The 17,498-nt window shown below is 43.9% G+C and overlaps 1 protein-coding gene across 2 annotated transcripts; it reads right to left on the bottom strand.

Annotated features, from left to right (window-relative positions):
* Positions 1–9,896: 9,896 nt before the first annotated feature.
* On the bottom strand, positions 9,897–17,219 carry LOC105822831 (chromosome unknown open reading frame, human C4orf26). Of its 2 annotated transcripts, XM_012659861.1 has the most exons (3): positions 17,153–17,219; positions 10,090–10,225; positions 9,897–9,948 (listed from the first exon to the last, which is right to left on the bottom strand). In XM_012659861.1, the coding sequence occupies exons 1-3, from the start codon at positions 17,217–17,219 to the stop codon at positions 9,897–9,899; spliced, it is 255 nt and encodes an 84-aa protein (XP_012515315.1). The 2 variants fall into 2 exon arrangements, with proteins under 2 accessions (XP_012515315.1, XP_012515314.1); XM_012659860.1 differs by having other exon boundaries at positions 9,897–10,225.
* Positions 17,220–17,498: the final 279 nt, after the last annotated feature.

Below are 17,498 nucleotides of genomic sequence, written 5' to 3'. Positions count from 1 at the left end.
AAAACTAGGATCAGCAAGAGAAAATGTTTCCTTTACCCTAACTTAACTATAAAAACACACTTAAAAATCTTACTTGTTAAAAAAAAAAAAAAAAAATCTTGTTTCCAGGCATTGAGGGGATATGTAACTGCTGTCCATGGATAGATGTACATCCTTGGTTTCTGTGATTATTGTTGATGTTCGATCAGTGTATTATGGGAATCTGGCCTCTCTGCTGATCTTGTAAGAACCGCACTGATGCAAATCTAGCAGTAAAACCTTTTATTTCTAATGACTTAGTACAACTCTGGCAATGGGTAGTTCTGGGCATTGTAAGATTCTGGTGCTAATGTTCCTGTGTGAAGGAACACAATTGGAACAAGAGTGGAGAAGGAGATCTTATGGGTATATTGTGGAGTGGAGTACCGTGCTTCTCACTGAAAAAAGAGGTGTCCATACAAAACCAGGCAATGGAAAGCAGGGTTACCTATTAATCAGGACCCATCACTCTTCTGTGGTTCCAATTGCTATTGAACCACCCAACTGAAGAGACTCTGGGGAGGGCATGTTCATTATTAGGGACTCCACTCTTGTCCACTGGTAGTTTGAGGTTGATATTAGACAGAACCCAGAGCAATTCTTGTCTCCTTGTTACCTCAGACACTTAGGCCTTCCCAAAAACTTTTCACTAAGGTGCAAAGTCATTTGCTCACATTCCATTCACCTTTTCCAATGCATGGTCCAAAACTGCTCAGGTGGGAGGGAGAAACCAGTTTGGCTCCAGGTTCTTGGGAGTCTGGGTTTTCAGCCATGCTCTGCAGTTATCGTTTTAGAGAATGGTGGTTAAGGGAACCAGAATTGGGGTTTTTTGCCCTAATTAATTAATAGTGTGTTGTTTTTCCCCCAAAGCCATTGACTAGAACTTAGCCCAAGAATTTAACTAGAACTTTTCTTTGTAACTCCGAGCTTAATATTGAAATTCTGACCTTAGACACTGAGCCTCATAAGACATTCAGGAGGAGGCAAATAAGGGGTTTCAATGTCCAAGTCCATAGGTGGTGGTTAAATTAAAATTTGGTCTTGATTTAAAAGCTCTATCTTTAACCTCTGACCAGATGTTTCACGAGGTTAGTATGGCTGACATGCTGGAAAAATTAGTGAATTGGTATTAATAGGCTTCACATTAAAATGTTATTATTTTGTTTTTACTTTAAAGAATAGACTCTACAGCATGGAAAGCAGAAAATACTTAAAGTCAAATGGCACTCCAGCTCATTTAAATGCTATTTTTATTTAAGATCAGTGTGAAAATATCAGCTCAATGTTTGAGGCCCTAGGATCAATTACTTTCCAATTTCTGTACTTGCTTTTGGTATCTTTTGCCTATTAAAACACCTTGTGAGCTTTAGAATTAAGGAACTAAAAATTATTTACTAGTAGTTCAAGTTGAGACTTGAGGATCATATCTGGTTAGAACCTTGGCAGAACTACCAGGAAAAGATTTTGCAAATTGGGGCTGAAGATACTGAACCAAAATAATCCTTTTTTTCAGTTTAAGGTTAGTCCGTCTTTACAAGGCTATGATTTAGTCTCATACTAGCAGGGAATATGTGTATGCACTAGTGGGTGGCAACGGGCTTTCTGTGTGTGTGTATACTTTAACGTTAATAAATATTATCTTACCAGGCTCCATAGATGGTTTTAATTTAGAGACTATAAATAACATATCCACCACGGTGTGGTATGTAACAAATAAGTTTGAAATAATTTGTTAATTCTTGTTTGGGGACACTCGATATAGAGGTGGCAAATTAATTTCCTTGTGTAGCTGGTGACAGGAGCAGCATGGTCATAAAATAACATGTCTTGTAAAGACTAACCGGTCAACGCTGTGACAGACCAGGCTGGGACCTGGCTCCCCGACTGCGAATCCCTCGCTTGGTTAGCGTACCTGACTTCCCCCTGAAATGGGAACTCGGATGTACTTTCTTATGTGACTCTCTTTATCGGTTCCCCGATCTCAGTTGTGCTACCACGTAGGTCTGGATCTGTGCTGCGCTGTGAGTCAGACCAGACTGAAAAATGTGACTGACTTGTTTTCTAAGCCCTCCCTGGTCTGACACAGCCACGGGCACCAGGGCGCCGCTCCTAGGGCTCAGGCTAGTCTCCGTGAACTGGACTAAATGGATTTTTCTCTATTGTTTTGCATTAAGTGTTTTTGCATTAGAAGTGGGTGCTTAACACTATGTGAATAAAAATTATGTTCTCACATTGCTTTCTAAAGGGTCTTATTTTTTCTCTTGAGAGCTTCAGACGTGAAATAACTTGAAAATGTAATTAACATACAGCTCGTTTCTTAACATGCCCTTCTTTGAAGTATCTTACCACAAATCCTGATGTCACCACTTGTAAGGAACTTGATTTAGAGCTTTGTGTTTATAGACATTTGTGGATATCTGATGTTGAATGTATTATACACTGAGAAATTTTCTTTAAAACAAAAACATAAACCCATCCACAAAACGTCATTTTCCTTTGTTTTCAGTAAAAAATTATTTTGCCCATTGTATTCCCTTGTTTAATTCCTTTATTCTCCGCTTTGGCATTCAGGGTCATCTCCTTTAGAAGTGGGGAAGGTTCCAGTAAAACTTTAGAAAATGTATTGTCAGTTAACATGAATTAATATAAGAAAGAATCAGGGAAATGAAAACAACGTATCTCAATTCAGCATGTTTTCTGTCCTTAGACTAGGGTAGGATCTTGTATCAGTCAGGAGAGCAGGATTTTGTCAGTTTACCTCCACTCAGCTATCCTGCCTACGTTACTCTTGCTGCTAGAATTGGAAACCATCCCTCGACCCGATAACAATAATGCTTCCATCGGTTGCTTCCCTCCTTAACCTGTTTTTAGCTGTCTTCCTTGGATCATCACTCCTTTTGTTTGCATGTATACTTCTCTCCCTCACTATTTATTTATTTTTAAGTAGAAAAGGCATTTATTGAAAAGTGTTAAGTCGCTCCTAGACCCTTGCGAAGAGTTAGGGCCAAATTCTGGAGGCACATAGGCAAGACCAATACCTGACGCCACTGCCTCGCTAAAGTCTCAGTGTCTCGAAGGATTGGAAACCACAGCCTATTTATCTATTTTTGTCCCACTTTGTCTAGCACAGTGATTTCTATGTGACAGTAGTAACTCTATGAAAGTAGGAAAGTTATTCATATTTTATAGGCAAGATAACAGGCTTAGTTTAAGGCATTTACTCAGTGTCCATCAATGATAGAATGATGAGTGTTTAAATAAATATGTGGTCACAATTACTTAGATCTGGAATTAATTTAAAAAAATTTGTATAACATGAATTTTGGGAGCTTAGACTCGTGGAGCTACATGCTTCCTCATTCGCTTCCAGAGGAGAAGGCCAGGAGTTTCCCAGCCATTAAACAAAACTTCACTTTACTCTGATTGAGCCTAGTTTAGATACTGCCCGTCCCTGAATCAGTCACCATAGCCGGGAGAATGGCAGGAAGTGACGGGCTTGGGCCTTGGGCCTCTGTTCAGTTCCCTTGCCTGAAGTAATGATTGCTGGTTGGTTTAGGCCAATAGCAGCCTGCGTGCACGTGGCACCGCACAGCTCCTGCAAAGCAGGGCAGGCCCAGAGTGGACGCGGGAGACGACATCACAGTGCTCACCAGGGGTGGCTGTTTTGAAAGTGCAAAAGGTATTCTTCATTTCAGATTTTGATTCTGCCAAATCGTCTTTCAAAAGGGCTGTGCCAATTTATATTCCCACCAACAAACAGCATATGAGAAAATCTATTTTCTCATATTAGATATTAAATTTCCATTTTGGCCACTTTGATGGGGGAAAATTACCTTGCTTTGGTTTACATTTTCTTGATAACTACTGAGGTTACATGTATTTTCATATTTTATTTTTTTGTGTTTTTTTTTTGGCAATTGAATTCCTTCTGTGAATAAAAGATATTAAGGTGTTTAAAAAAAAGGTAAAGCAGATTTTAGCACGAGTATTGGAGATTGTTCTTTGTACATGTTTTTTTCCTCCCTCTGAAAACAAAGGCAAACCCCCAATTCAGATAATATGGTTTGGCTCAAAATATATTGTAGATCAAAAATTATTTTGTGGAAATAAAAAAAAAAAGAAAAAAGAAAAAAAAATTATTTTGTGGAAATGCAACCCAGCCAGAAGAATGTATTTGCTCAGGTCCCCTTTCTCTTATTGGATCTTGGGAGGAAATAAGGCAATGAGAGGTAAGTACTTCTCCATCCTAGGGTAGAAGGATGGAGGAGAAGCCAGTTCTGCCTGGATGGACAGGAGTTATTTAAGAGAAGCTATGAAGGATCTGAGGTCTGGGGTTGCTGCACTTGGCCTTACATCCGTTTCACTAGGATGACACCCTGCTCCTGGCTCCGGCCAGGATTGCCCGGTGCTGCCAAGCCACGATCCAGGAGATGGCAGTAAAGCCCCACTCACTGCAAGCCATTTCCATTCCAAGGGGAAAAATGCTAAAATCTGTGATCAGTTTTACCCGAGAGGTATTATCTGTTCCTTTTTGTCCATGCATCCCATAAATGGTCTTCTTTTCCCGTTTTTAAGGGCACAGGGTTTAAGGAGGCTTAAACTCTATTTGAACTTCCTGAGTGGCCAAGGAGAATTGTATTGTAATAGCAGAGTGGCTCTCCCTAGTGGACACTGTTAGTTAAACACTCTAATCGGGAGCAGAAGAGGTCCAATGCATGCGACCTCCAGTCTCTGTGATTCTACCAGGGCTTCCCTACTGTGGGCAGGTGGCTGGTGACTCAGGCAGCAAGGCAGATCCCGTGGCTAGAGGAAGTCTAGGCTGGTGGGAGCTTGGGGCTGGCGGGGAAGAGTAAAAGAAGCTGGACAGTTAGGACAGTAAATTTGCCTCATGAAATGAAATGTGGGCAGATGGGTAAAGGCAGAGTGGCGCGCAGTCTGATTAGGCCACCTCCAAGACTGCCAATCGAATAAAGGCTCTGAACATCTTTGGAATTAACTGGAAAGGTAGTTTTCAAGTGTGATTTCTATGTAAGCAGCGAAATGTAAGTTGATCCTCACAATGAATGGAAATTTGAACATGAGTGTGTGCTGGCGCTGGCTTTCTTTCTGGATTGTATTTGGAATGCAGCACAGGGAGGCGACACAGTGCGACCCCAGACACATTTCCCACCTGGACGGCAGTCAGCTAGAATGTGTGCTAAGTCAGCTGTCAGGCCACTGAAATCCTGAATTTGAAAACGTGCAGGGCATTATGTTCTCTAGGGGAGATAAGTCATCTATTTTGTGTCTAAAATTGAAACCCTTAATATACCTCTCAACATGTTGATTTGAAAAAAATCCCCAAAGAAAAATGAAGAAGGACTATGGAAAAGGAAAACTATGTTGCCTATATGGAAACAGAAGAACTTTAAAACACATTTTGAGCAAATTTTTATGGCTATGACTGTGTGAAATCTGTATGAGTGAAGATGGGCATGTAATCCTCCAGTTGAAGGAAACTGGGAAAGATATTTTTAAGGAAGTTAAAATATTTACTTATGTGCAGAACATGTAATAAACCTTTTATTTAGAACATAAGCCAGGAAGTAAATAAATTTTGTTGGCAGAAAATCATTTTCTCTGTGCCTATTGAACTGATACTTGAAAAATAACAGTTGGAAGAGCCATCTCAAATAATTGGTCTTCCCGGGAAACCTATGTGTCTGGACATGGTCTTGGAGGAGGGATTTTACAAAGAAAATTGGATTCGGATTAAAAAAAAAAAAAGAATGACAGGTTCTGGTTATAAAAGTCTGAAAAAAATTACAAAATTAAGTGGGCAATTAAATTGTAGGGTCTCTGGTTACCATTCCAACCTATTCTTCAACAAACAACTGAAAGAGAGAAATTGTGTTTGCAGCAAAACAGAGAATTTATTTTAAAAGAGATTCATTTTCAAATTTCAGAAAGGAGATTGAAAGCATGCCCCAGTGGCCACGAGGGATGTGTGTGCATTATCTTTCCCTCATCAACAGTTCTTTTTATTCCTGGGTGGAGATTTTTAAATCTCAAGACTTCCTCTGATATGTGTGAATTGATTTGAAGGCAAATAGGGTTAAATATCAGGAGGTTTAAAATTCATCTATTTGACAAATATTTATTGCGTCCCCGCTGTGGGCAGACATTGTTCTAAGTCCTGGGGATAAAGGAGCAAACAAAACAGACAAAAACCTCTGCAAATAACAAACAAGATACTAAGAATACATATTGGGTACATATAGAATACACAGAGAGACCAGCAAGGGCACATACAGGGTTAAGACTGGTAAGAAATTTCTGGTTTAAATTTGCCCTTGTTAGGAAAGGCAAATGCTTACTGGAACATGCTAAAAAATATTCAGAGAAAACCTGCTTAACACAATCTTGTTCACCACCAGTCAACAGAATATTCAAATGCTTGTTTGATGAATGAAAGCTACGATTGTAATTAGCATGCATTTACTGATTTCCTCCACACTGCAGCGTTTACATTGTTTCAATTAATATATAACTTACATATAGTAAAATACGTAAATCTTAGGCATGTAGCTTGATAATTTTTGTAAATGTATGCACCCCCATAACCAGAGCAAGCACGATGCGGACGACTTCCAGCTCTCACCGTCCCCTCTTGCCTTTCCTCACCCGGTCACCCACAGAGGTCGTCATCATTCTGACCTCTCTCACCGCGGATGAGTCCTGCCTGTCCCTGAAGTGCATACAGATGGGCTCTTACTGCATGGATTCCTTTGGGTCTGGCTTTGCAACTTTATCCCTCGCAGCCACACAAAGCAAAGGAGCCAACTCTGCCTCCCGAGTTTCAAGCTTACCTGCCTTTCTCGATTCCATGGAATTTAAAAGAAAAAAACAACGTATCCACCAAACCAGACCCTAACCCAGAGGCGGAAGTACTCATATCCCTTTTTAATTATAATTCTTCCTCTAACTTTCCTACGCCCACCTCCGCCGCTACTGGCGCTGCCGTGGCCACGTGCACAGCCCGTAACAGCGGCACCGTCACTGTTGTCCCTGCTCGGGGACTTTCCTTACCACCGTGAGTCGCCGGGCTCCCCCCGAGCAAGCACCCCAGACCCTCCGGTGTTCTGGCGGCGTCCCCGTCCGCACGCGGTGGCCCCCGGGCGCCAGCAAACTGGCAGCAGCACCGCCGCGCCCCGAGGAGCGGGGCCGCCCCGGGGCTGGCCCGGCGGGTCCTTTCCCCTCGTCCCCGCTCCGGCTTCCGGTTCCTGCTGAGCTTTCGCTGGTTCCGGGAACGGCCGCCCGAGCAAAGCCACCCCGATGCCCGGGGAGCCGGAGAAACCAAGCCCGGAGGCGGACGAGTCAAGTTCCTGGTGTAGGGCGACTTATCGGGGACTCACGGCCAGAAGCGTGGCCTCAGGCGGCCGAGGGGGTCTCGGCCCCGCGCCCCCGACCCAGGGCTCGTACCCGGGAGACGGGTCCGCGCGCCCCGCAAGGAACGTGGCGGCGGCTCAGAGAAGGCCGTTCCGGAGGAAAAGTGAATAGATTTTTCTAGACAAAGAGCAGCGTTCATCAACTTACTAGACATTTAGCGGCCTTTCCGGACTCGGGGTGAGCCGGGCAGACTAGCGCTTAAAATAAACGCTGAAAAAGTCCCCTCACTCCTACCGCTTCAAAAGCAGCTCGTCTCCCTTCAAGGCAACTCATGGAAGAAACGAATTCACTTTGAGGCATTAGTGAGTGAACACTATAAACCTGCGAGGAAACCTTGTGTTTTTAAAGGCAAAATGTATTAATCCAAAGGAATGAGGCAAATTTTTTTTAAAATCACAACGTCATATACATTGGATTGCAGCTGTGGGCTGCTTCTCATTAGGCAACTCTGCGCATGCTCCAGGGAGGCGACGGTGCAATCGTACCTGGAGTTATTTTGAAAAGTCCCGCACTCTACCTGAAACACGACAGATGTAGCGGCCGTCTAGGGACGATGCAGTGGTTAAGGCATCGAAGCTGTTAATCCATCATTAGCGTCTCTTAGTTTACCTGATGTTTACACATCGCCTAGCAAGGCCTGAAGGGTCTAGATTTCAGAACTGTTAAGTTTCGAATTGCAAACATTCTATGTTTGGGAAGAGAAAGCCCAGTCAAAGCCAGGTTGGTTTGGGACAATCCGGGGCACTGCGAGGGCACGGATGCCTAGGTGATCAGGGAGCACGCCAGAACAAAGCACGGGGGTCAGAAAGAAAAGTGAGACTCAAATACAAGCATTTATCTGTCTTCAAGTTTGCCCAAAGTTGGCCCTTTTCTGGTGTGTCCCTACTGACCAATGGAGAGAGCAGGTATGGTTTGTTTTACAATAGTTTCTTTTCTTTTCTTTTTTTAGACAGGGTCGCACTCTTGTTGCCCCGGCTAGAGTGCAGTGGCGTCAGCCTAGCTCACAGCAACCTCAAACTCCTGGGCTCAAGCGATCCTCCTGCCTCAGCCTCCCGAGCAGCTGGGACTACAGGCGTGAGCCACCATGCCGGGCTGATTCTTCTACATTTTGTAGAGACGGGGTCTCACTCTTGCTCAGGCTGGTCTTGAACTCCTGGCCTCATGTGATCTTCCCCCTTCAGTCTCCCAAAGTGCTAGGATTACCGGTGTTGAGCCACCACACCAGGGCTAAAATATAGTTTGTTGATGAAGATTTCAAAAAGGTTTTTATTTAAACCTGTAAATTTGAAGCAAATATCTGTTCTTATAATGAATATTGCTATGAAGTAAGTAATAGTTTTTCTCTTTTTATTATTTAATATAAGAAGGCAGCGCAGCATGATGATTTCATCTCTCCTTTTCCCTGGCAACCATTCCCAGAGTCCTTTTGTCTTTGTGTTATTATTTTTTCTTTCTTTGCAGCAGCAGCAGCAGCAGCAGCAGCAATTTTTACACATAGTTCTTGAGAGGGACAAGTGCAAGCCACTGATCCTGTATGCAAATCCAAAGTGCCTATGTGACAGGCAAGAGGAGTGGCGTAAATAGGAGGCAGAATTTTTACAGTGGCCAAACAAATAACCAATGAATGCAGTCTGTGGGATGTGTCTCTCAGATTGCACCCTGAAAATACAAGGTTCCCCAAATTGAATGAACTTATGTCTCTAAAGTTCCAGAATTACCAGAACATCTGTGTAACCTTTTAATCCAGCTTTTGAGCCTAATATACTGAGGGGCAGTATATCACTTTAGCCAGCATCTATATGACAATAGGAGAAATCAAGAGATACTTAATTTGCACTGGTTGTCTAAAAGGTTAACATTAAATTCAATTTAGATACTACAGTTAAAAAAATAATTATTCGGGTTAGATAATTCAGTTTATAACTTTAACGTATTATCTATAGCCAGACTCCCTATAACTTTTTTTGCTTTAAAGCAAAGCTTTATAATTTTTTTAAAAAGTTCACTTTGTAAATGTACCTTGTTCTTTAAGTTTTCCAGTGAGTATAAAAGAGCATATCATTAGTGTCTTCATTTGGTTTGTAATGATCTCATTTTATTTACATGCTCTTTAACTTAGAAGAGGAAGTTGATTCTTCTGGTATCTCAGTATGGATAGGAATTATTGGAACCACCCATTTAAAGATTTTATTTGCATAAAAATCTAATGACCATAAAAATTTGAGGATAAGGATAACATGTTTACTGTCCTATTTTGTACTCATAAATAGCCTATAATCCAGCATCTTCGCTGCTGACAAGGAGAACAATCTCGAGCTGATGGCGTTTAGGATACTTAATCTTCAAATTTTTCAAATAGCTTTAACTTGGAAAGAGAAAATAAATCTTTTTCTTGCCTTCTCTGAGGGATTGGCGTCTTTTGCTTCAGTAAGTTTGGGTTTCTCTTCTCTTCAGCTTTCCTCAGATGAGCTTCGTCTTCGGAGTGTCCTTCTGGGGACATATCTGTGAGGAGGAAGGTGGCCACGTGGCCAGTAAAATGGCTGGAACTGGAAACGGTGGTTGCACTTTGGAGGAAAGAAAGGTCTGATTGGAAACCTGAAGTAGATTCTGGGTCTTCTCGGTGGGAAAACACGGAAGGGAGGCTTGGGTGTCCTTGTGATGGGCTGGACTCTTGTCACCGGACTCCGCGTGACGGGCGGAGGGGTGAGTGTGAAGATCTGGCAGTCCGTGGGGTCGGCGTTATTCTGTGAGCCTCCGGGAGGGGTGAATGCCTCCTGTCCTGTGGGGAGGAAAATACAAGTCAGGACACAGGCCTGGTACGGAAGCAGAAGGGAGATAGATACTCGGGGTGGTGGCAGGGAAGAAAAATGGGAAGAGAGAATGAGAGACGTCTCGAAGCACGTGTGAAAACATTGCTCGAGTTCGATAAAATGAAACACAGACACCTCCTATGACCCAGCATTTCCATCTGGGGAATTTACCCAAGAGAAGTGAATGTTTATGTCTACAGGAAGTTCAAGGATGCTCATAGCAGCCTTATTCAGAACAGCAAGAACTTGGAAACAATCCAAGTGCCCATCAGTAGGTGAATGGATGAACAAACTGTGTATTTATACAATGCAATAGTATTCAGCAATGACAAAAAAGAGCTACTAATACCCACGACAACATGGATGAATCCTGTTAGGAACAGGTGCAGGCTGGCAGCACTAACCACAGGAAAAGAGGAGGGGGGCAAAAATGAGGAGGCCAATGAGCATTTAGAACAAAACCCGCAACAGCAGGAACTTGAGGTTGGGGACTTTTCCCAGTAAGCACAGAAACCACAGGCTCATGTCCAAAGGTGACCTTTTCGTCATTAACATACATTAGCATAATGAAAATCACACCCACCAGCGCCATGACAAATCCCACAGATGTTATGCTGAGCAAAAGAAGTTAGACACAAAAGACTACGTACTGGCCGTGCGCGGTGGCTCACGCCTGTAATCCTAGCTCTCTGGGAGGCCGAGGCGGGCGGATTGTTTGAGCTCAGGAGTTCGAGACCAGCCTGAGCAAGAGCGAGACCCCATCTCTACTAAAAATAGAAAGAAATTAATTGGACAACTAAAAATACATAGAAAAAACTAGCCGGGCATGGTGGCGCATGCCTGTCGTCCCAGCTACTCGGGAGGCTGAGGCAGGAGGATCGCTTGAGCCTAGGAGTCTGAGGTTGCTGTGAGCTAGGATGACGCCACGGCACTCTAGCCCAGGCAACATAGTGAGACTCTGTCTCAAAAAAAAAAAGACTACGTACTGTAAGATTCCATTTATATGAAGTTCAAGAACAAGCAAAACTATACTATGGTTAAAAAAAAAGTCAAAATAATATTCAGCTTAGGGTTAGGCTGGGTGTTATTTAGTTGAAAGAGCAACTCGGGAACTCTTTAGAAATGTTCTGTATCTTGATCTGGATGGTTGTTACATGGATATGGTTATATATAATAGATATCTATACATACACATATGTATACACACATATATACAGTTATCTATATAAATGCATATACATATGTACATATGTATGTTTATACACATACACGTGTGTGTATATGTAGAATGTGATCAAACTGTACCTTTAAGATTTGTAGGTTTTATTGTGTGTAAATTATAGCTAAATAAAAAAATTCAGTGAAAAAATAACTCAATTAATATTAAGAAGATAAAAATAACCACTCCCAAAGGCCATTAATTGAAAAGTTCTGCTTCAACTGGCCAAGCAGTGGAATAATTCCCTAGAAAGAAAGAAGGAGGCATTTACATGCCACAGGGAAGAGTGCTGAGGACAACATGCGATTATTTGTTGAGAAGAAATTTGGATGAAGATCAAGTGTCAGGGTCTTCCCCTGGCTGTATCACCCAATTGAACTGGCTTAGTAAACTGTCCTTTTGAAATCATTTCTTCACTCCCTGAGAGGTGTACTAACACAGGCCTGGGAAGGGCTGCCCAGAGTGACTGATGGCAAAATGAACTTCCCACAGGAAATTGAGAGTATAGATGCACATAAAAAGAAGTAGATTCCCCTCTCTTTGAGGATAGCTGAATTCAGGTTTCTGGCCTGTATTGGATGTGCTTATCACCTGCCTGTGTCCATAGTCCCTTCTAGATATTCTGTTTCCCCAGTAAACCCCCCACACCTTCTGGCTATGGCTGATTGGACTGCTGGTAGACACTCAAATCTTTCATTGGCTGGTCAGTGGCCAATCAGATTCTGCTTTGGGAATTATAACTAAGTCAGTGGAAGATGTTAGTGGAAGGTGTGGAGCAGGGGTTGGAGTGTCAGGTTTTGGTTGGTTCATTGTTGAGAAAGCAGAGAAGCCAGCATGCACATAGCAGCAGTAAAATAGGGACGGCCTCTGAGAGAGAGAGAGAAAGAGACCACATGGTAACAGAGTGATGATGCGAGTGATGATGGTTCTTGACTGTCCAGGGCTAGTCCCTCTGAGGGCTGGCTGTACTTAAGATTCTTGGAGAGATCCTTACAATAATCATACCACCTCCAGCTCTACTCTTCTTTAAAGCTAGCCTGAATGGGTTCTGTTCCTGGAGTAAAATACCACCCCTTTATCCCATACTCACGCAGGCTACTGAGTATTGAAATCCTATGATTGAAAGTAGATTAAGACACTTTGAACTACAGAAGACGATTAAATCCCACATTACTCACTGTTTTTTTCTGAATAGTTCTGAACCTTTATAATGGGAAAAGTTTCTGCCGAGAATCCAGTTTCTAGGTAAGAAGGTAGCCTCATTCTTAAACCCCATCTTGACATTTTACTAACAGATCAGGCTGAGCTAGGCCTTGAGCTCTGCCACTCAGTTAACTGTGCTCCAGCTGTTAAAAACCAACTGGCCACTCACCCTTGTGTCCATCTCATTTCTTAAAACCTGAACCTCTTCTGCTAGGCAGGTTTTCTCTGACTCTGGAATGTCCAGTAGTGTTCGGTAATCTCTTCTTCTGGAAATTTCCAATGGCTCAAGATCAAGGTAGAAGCTTGCTGCAATCACTTACTCAAGAATGTGGGCAGGCCCACATAAAACCACATTCTTCCAGCAAACTAGACACATGGTGATTATATCAGGTCACTGGTTGGCTAGCATAATTGTTCTAAAATGTGGGACCATAAGGATTGACTTGGGAACCTGTCACATCTTACAAAGTTATACAGTAAAAAGTAAAAAATAAAAATAAAAATAAAACAAAACAAAAAACTTAACAAAGTTAAGTAAGGCCCCACCCCTGAGTAAGTAGGTCGATGCCATTCATGGTTTGTTTATCCTTGTTCTGCCCTCTTCCCGCTGTCTTCTAAACCTTTGCTCTCTACTCAAAGCCTGCAAAATGCTCATTGTTCTTCATTCATTTGAAGAATTCCCTTTGAAATTCTCTGTACCTTTCTAAATAGATGACTTGGCTTCCTGTTTCAGAAAGAAAACCGAGGCGATCTGACACGGACTTCTTTGGTTCCTATTTTCTCTCTCTGAAGTCTGCACACTTACTGACCCTACTCCTCCTCCCGCCCCCGCCACCTGTTTAATCCGCTAGACCCTGTCTCTGCCTCCTCCACTCCCCAGAAGCTACTTTGGCAAAAGTCATTGATAGTCCTGGGCTTCGAAAAGGATGGTTCCAGATGCCTAGAGCACCGCTTCCTGCCCTCTCTGCCCGGCTAACTCCTCTCGAGATTTCCAGTCTCATTTTTTCAGGGAGGCCTTGCCTACCCTTGGCAACGAGCTTCCCTCGCTCCCTGTGAGTCCACTTTCAGAGTCCTCATCAGTAACGTGGCTATTATTCAGTGGTTACATTCCTGCTCCACTGAAATAGCCGCGTGACCATCTTGTGGCCTGCTGTCTCTTCGTCCCCAGCACGGTGCCTGCAGCAGAATTGAATTGACTGGGAGAAACCTCAGTTTCCACAATTGCAAAAGGTACCAAGTTCCTACCTTGCAGCGTAGTGTGATGATTAATATTAATAAGCGCATATTTCCCCTTATGTAACGTGCTGTCTGACATGCCACCAGTGGCACCAAATGTCAACGCTGAGAGCTCCTCTGCAAGCTTAATAGTAACAGGACCGAAGTGGGTCAAATATCTAAATGCAGATGAAAAACAGTTTGAGAGGCAGAATCGCTCGTTGTTTACAAGGAGAAATTCTGGAGCCAGGCTCCCTAGGCACTGCCACTTAATAACTGTGTGACCGTAGATGGATTCCTTAACCTCTTCCTGTCTCATTTTCCTTCATTGTAAGACGGAGAGAATGATTCTACCTATTTCATCAGCTTGTTGCAAGTCTCAGCTGAAAGAAAATGTGTAAAGTGCTCAGAATATATTTCCTGACATGCGGTATGCATTTAGTACGTGTTAGCTATTGTTATTAATCTTAAATGTTATGGAAGATTCTATTAGCATGAGCCCCATTTTCGTAGGCCCATCTGGTTACATTTACACATAAAATTTGTGCACTAAGGATGGGACCAAAGGGTACAGATGTTATCAGAATAGGACCTCCATGAGGACAGTTGACTCTGTTGGTGTCTTAGTCTATTTGTGTTGCTATAAAGAACACCTGAGGCTGTGTAATTTATAAACAAAAGAGGTTTATTTGGCTTCTGGTTCTGCAGACTGTACAAGAAGCAATGGTGCGAGCATCTGCTTTTGTGGAGGGCCGCAGGAAGAAGGAGAAAGGAAGCCAGCATGTCACAGGGCAGAGAAGGGGCAAGAGACAGGAGGGAGGAGCGAGGCTCTTTTTAGTCATCAGTTTTCACAGAGCGAGGATGTCAACAAGCCATTCATGAGGAATCCGCTCCCACGACCCAAACACCTCCCTTAGGCCCTACCTTCAACACTGGGGTCCAAATTTCAACATGACGTTTGGAGGACATAGCCAAACTGTATCAGTTGGTCACTGGCTGTGGCCCCAGCACCTAGAATAGTCCCCCTGGCTGACAACGGTGCTCAGTAAACACTTGATGCATTGAATGAATGGTCAGGCAGCTGCTGAATATTTTCGTGAGTATTTCATTCTAGTCCCAGAAAATTTGCAATAATTAATTTATATTGAAAATTAGAGTATAACAGCAACTATAAGGCAAACTACTGCTTAGAATTTGGATATCAATTTTAAATGGGTTTATTATAGTCTAGACATGAAATTAGTAGCATACCAACTACTTTAAAAATAAGTACTTTAAAAAAAAGGTAATGATGAAAGGCCTTTTTTTTTTTTCATATAATTACCTGTAGTCTGTGGTTATTTGGTCAGACAACAGCTGGCTTGTAGCGAACTATACTGAGTTTATGAGAAGTAAGCTTCACACTTGATATTTAAATATGCAGTTCTTCCCTTGCACGGCCCGTGGACTCTTAGAAAATTCATCACGTGCTTCAGAGTTGAACCAGAAAGACATAGAAGTCCTGTGACTGATTTAGTCACAATCACCGCAACTCAATTCATTTTGTGGACTCACAGCCTGTTTCAGTTCTTTGCTGTAAGTCAAGTGGTTTCAGCGGCGTGCAGGTCACCATGTCAGGCGAGGCAGCGGGTGCAGAGATGTGCAAGACCCAGGCTGCGCTGGGTGGGGGAGGGGGTGGGAAGCTGCTACCAGCGCGTGGATCTGCATAGGAGCAGAACGCAGTGTGTGCAGCGGGTCGTGCAGAAAGAAAGATTCAATTCAAACAAAGTGTCAGAACGAAAGATTGCAATTTTAAAATTACGTGTCTTAAGAAAGACTCCGTGAAGGCAATGTCATAGCAGCATTTAAATGTGCCTCGAAGCAGAATTGCGACTAACACGAGAGAAGCAGGAAGAGGGAGTAGCAACAGCTGCAGCCGACGCGTGGAAGAGAGAGCGAAGAGGCGAAGAGGGTGAGTTTGGAGCCACACGTGACCTCGTCCGGGGGACCCAGATGTGTGCGAGTAAAGCGACAAACTGGAACCAGGGCTCCTGGGATGGAAAGAAGCTACATGTGCAGGACTTCGAGGGGTTGTGGGGGAGAGAGAGCCTAGTTCAAAAATCAAATCTCACGTTTCAATTGGTGTCATTTAGATGTGGATAAAAGTAATCTCTAATCTCATTATAACTCATTTAGCTATATAGTTACAAAGCCTCTTGAACAGTGGTTCCCTTTCTGGAAGGAAGGTGGCAGGTGGCTAGTTCTGTTTTATGATGCCTCTTTTAGATGCCACTTTTAGGGGGCCTTGTTCTGGGATTCGGGGGTGGTTGTCTATGATCTATGCCCCTCATCCTCTGATGGCCAGAGTTGGTGTGGAGGTTGGATAAGAGGATCTCTGGGTGTCCCTGGACCAGCTCTGCTGTCTCTCCCCCTCTCCAGTCTGCCGTGAGCTCTGGGGGGATAAGTAGCGTCTGGCTGAGCTACCCCCTGCCCCAGGGCACGTGAGGGGTGAAGGGCTCTCTCTGACCCCTGCTTCTCTCCTCCCCGGCAACGTCTGGTTTTGGAACGCAGCTGAACTGTGAAGATAAAGTCAGACGCAGGCCCCGCAGGGTCTCCTTCCCCTTTCTCTCCTCCTCCTCCCTTCCCTGACCTTTTCTTTCCTTTCCCCAGGGGTTTGCAAACCAGGCTCAGGCCACTGGGACGTTTTGTAGTGGGTGAAGGAAAGAGAACAGGAACAGTGGAGAAGCTGAATCTAATAGAATCCTAAAGAAAGAAGCCTGTGCTTACCGCAGTAGCGCCAAGACACGGCTCACAGGTGTGATTCATTAAAGCAATGATCAGAGACTAAACACCCACCGTGTGCAAACTACTGAGCTGCTGGAGCTGTGAGCAGGTGGCCAGCGCTGTAATTCAAGGTGCAAACCGTTAGCTTTCTAACAATAGCTACGATCTGTACACTGTTTGAGCCTGCGGAGTCGTTCCACACGTGGTAGCTCATTTGGTCCTCATCACTCCCACCACAATGACTGTTGTTAACACTGTCACATCACAGATGAGGACTCTGACGCTCAGAGAGGTGAAGTGTGTCTGAAGCCGCAGAGCTAGTGCTGAGACCAGGACCGGAGTCTTTGGGCGATAAAACCCAGCCTTTCCCGTTAGCCACGCAGGCTGAGGGCAACATTCCCAGTTTATGGGAAGGTGTAATCGTGGCGGCGACTCTCTCTGTTCGCACAACTTGTCAATTAGTGGAACCACAGTGGAATAAGAACAAAGCCCTTACCTTCCGCCACGGTCGCCAGCAGCCAGCAGACCAGTGCCCAGGAGGAGAAGCGGAGTCTGCGAGCCATGGCTGCCACCCGGGCAGCCGCCGTGCTGGGCCCGAAGTTGCTTTAAAGGGGAGTCGGTGAGTCACCCGCAGCCTGATTCAGATAATTTGCATTTGCCGTGTGGACCACAGAGACCAGGGATTGCGGTGCGAGGGCGAGAAACCAGCAGGGGAATACCAGACAGTATTTGTCAACCAGAAGCTTCTCGTAATGACAGCCGAATATTGCTCATCTCTCCTTGCAGTGGCATTTGGACAACCATGCCCTCACTGGCCTTTTCGTCCCTCGAATCTTCTCCCA

Source organism: Propithecus coquereli, unplaced genomic scaffold (genome assembly GCF_000956105.1).
Source record: "Propithecus coquereli isolate 6110/MARCELLA unplaced genomic scaffold, Pcoq_1.0 Scaffold64, whole genome shotgun sequence".
NCBI classification, from domain to species: domain Eukaryota; kingdom Metazoa; phylum Chordata; class Mammalia; order Primates; family Indriidae; genus Propithecus; species Propithecus coquereli.
The sequence above is the reverse complement of the archived record's forward strand: the minus strand, read 5'-3'. Positions and strand labels throughout refer to the sequence as shown.

Bases quoted from the DNA above. Each gene is read 5' to 3' on its own strand.
- LOC105822831 (XM_012659860.1), bottom strand. From the start codon at position 17,219: ATGGCTCGCAGACTCCGCTTCTCCTCCTGGGCACTGGTCTGCTGGCTG. The intron at 10,226-17,152 runs GTAAGGGCTTTG...TCCTCCCCACAG, and splicing joins GCTGGCGACCGTGGCGGAAG to GACAGGAGGCATTCACCCCT.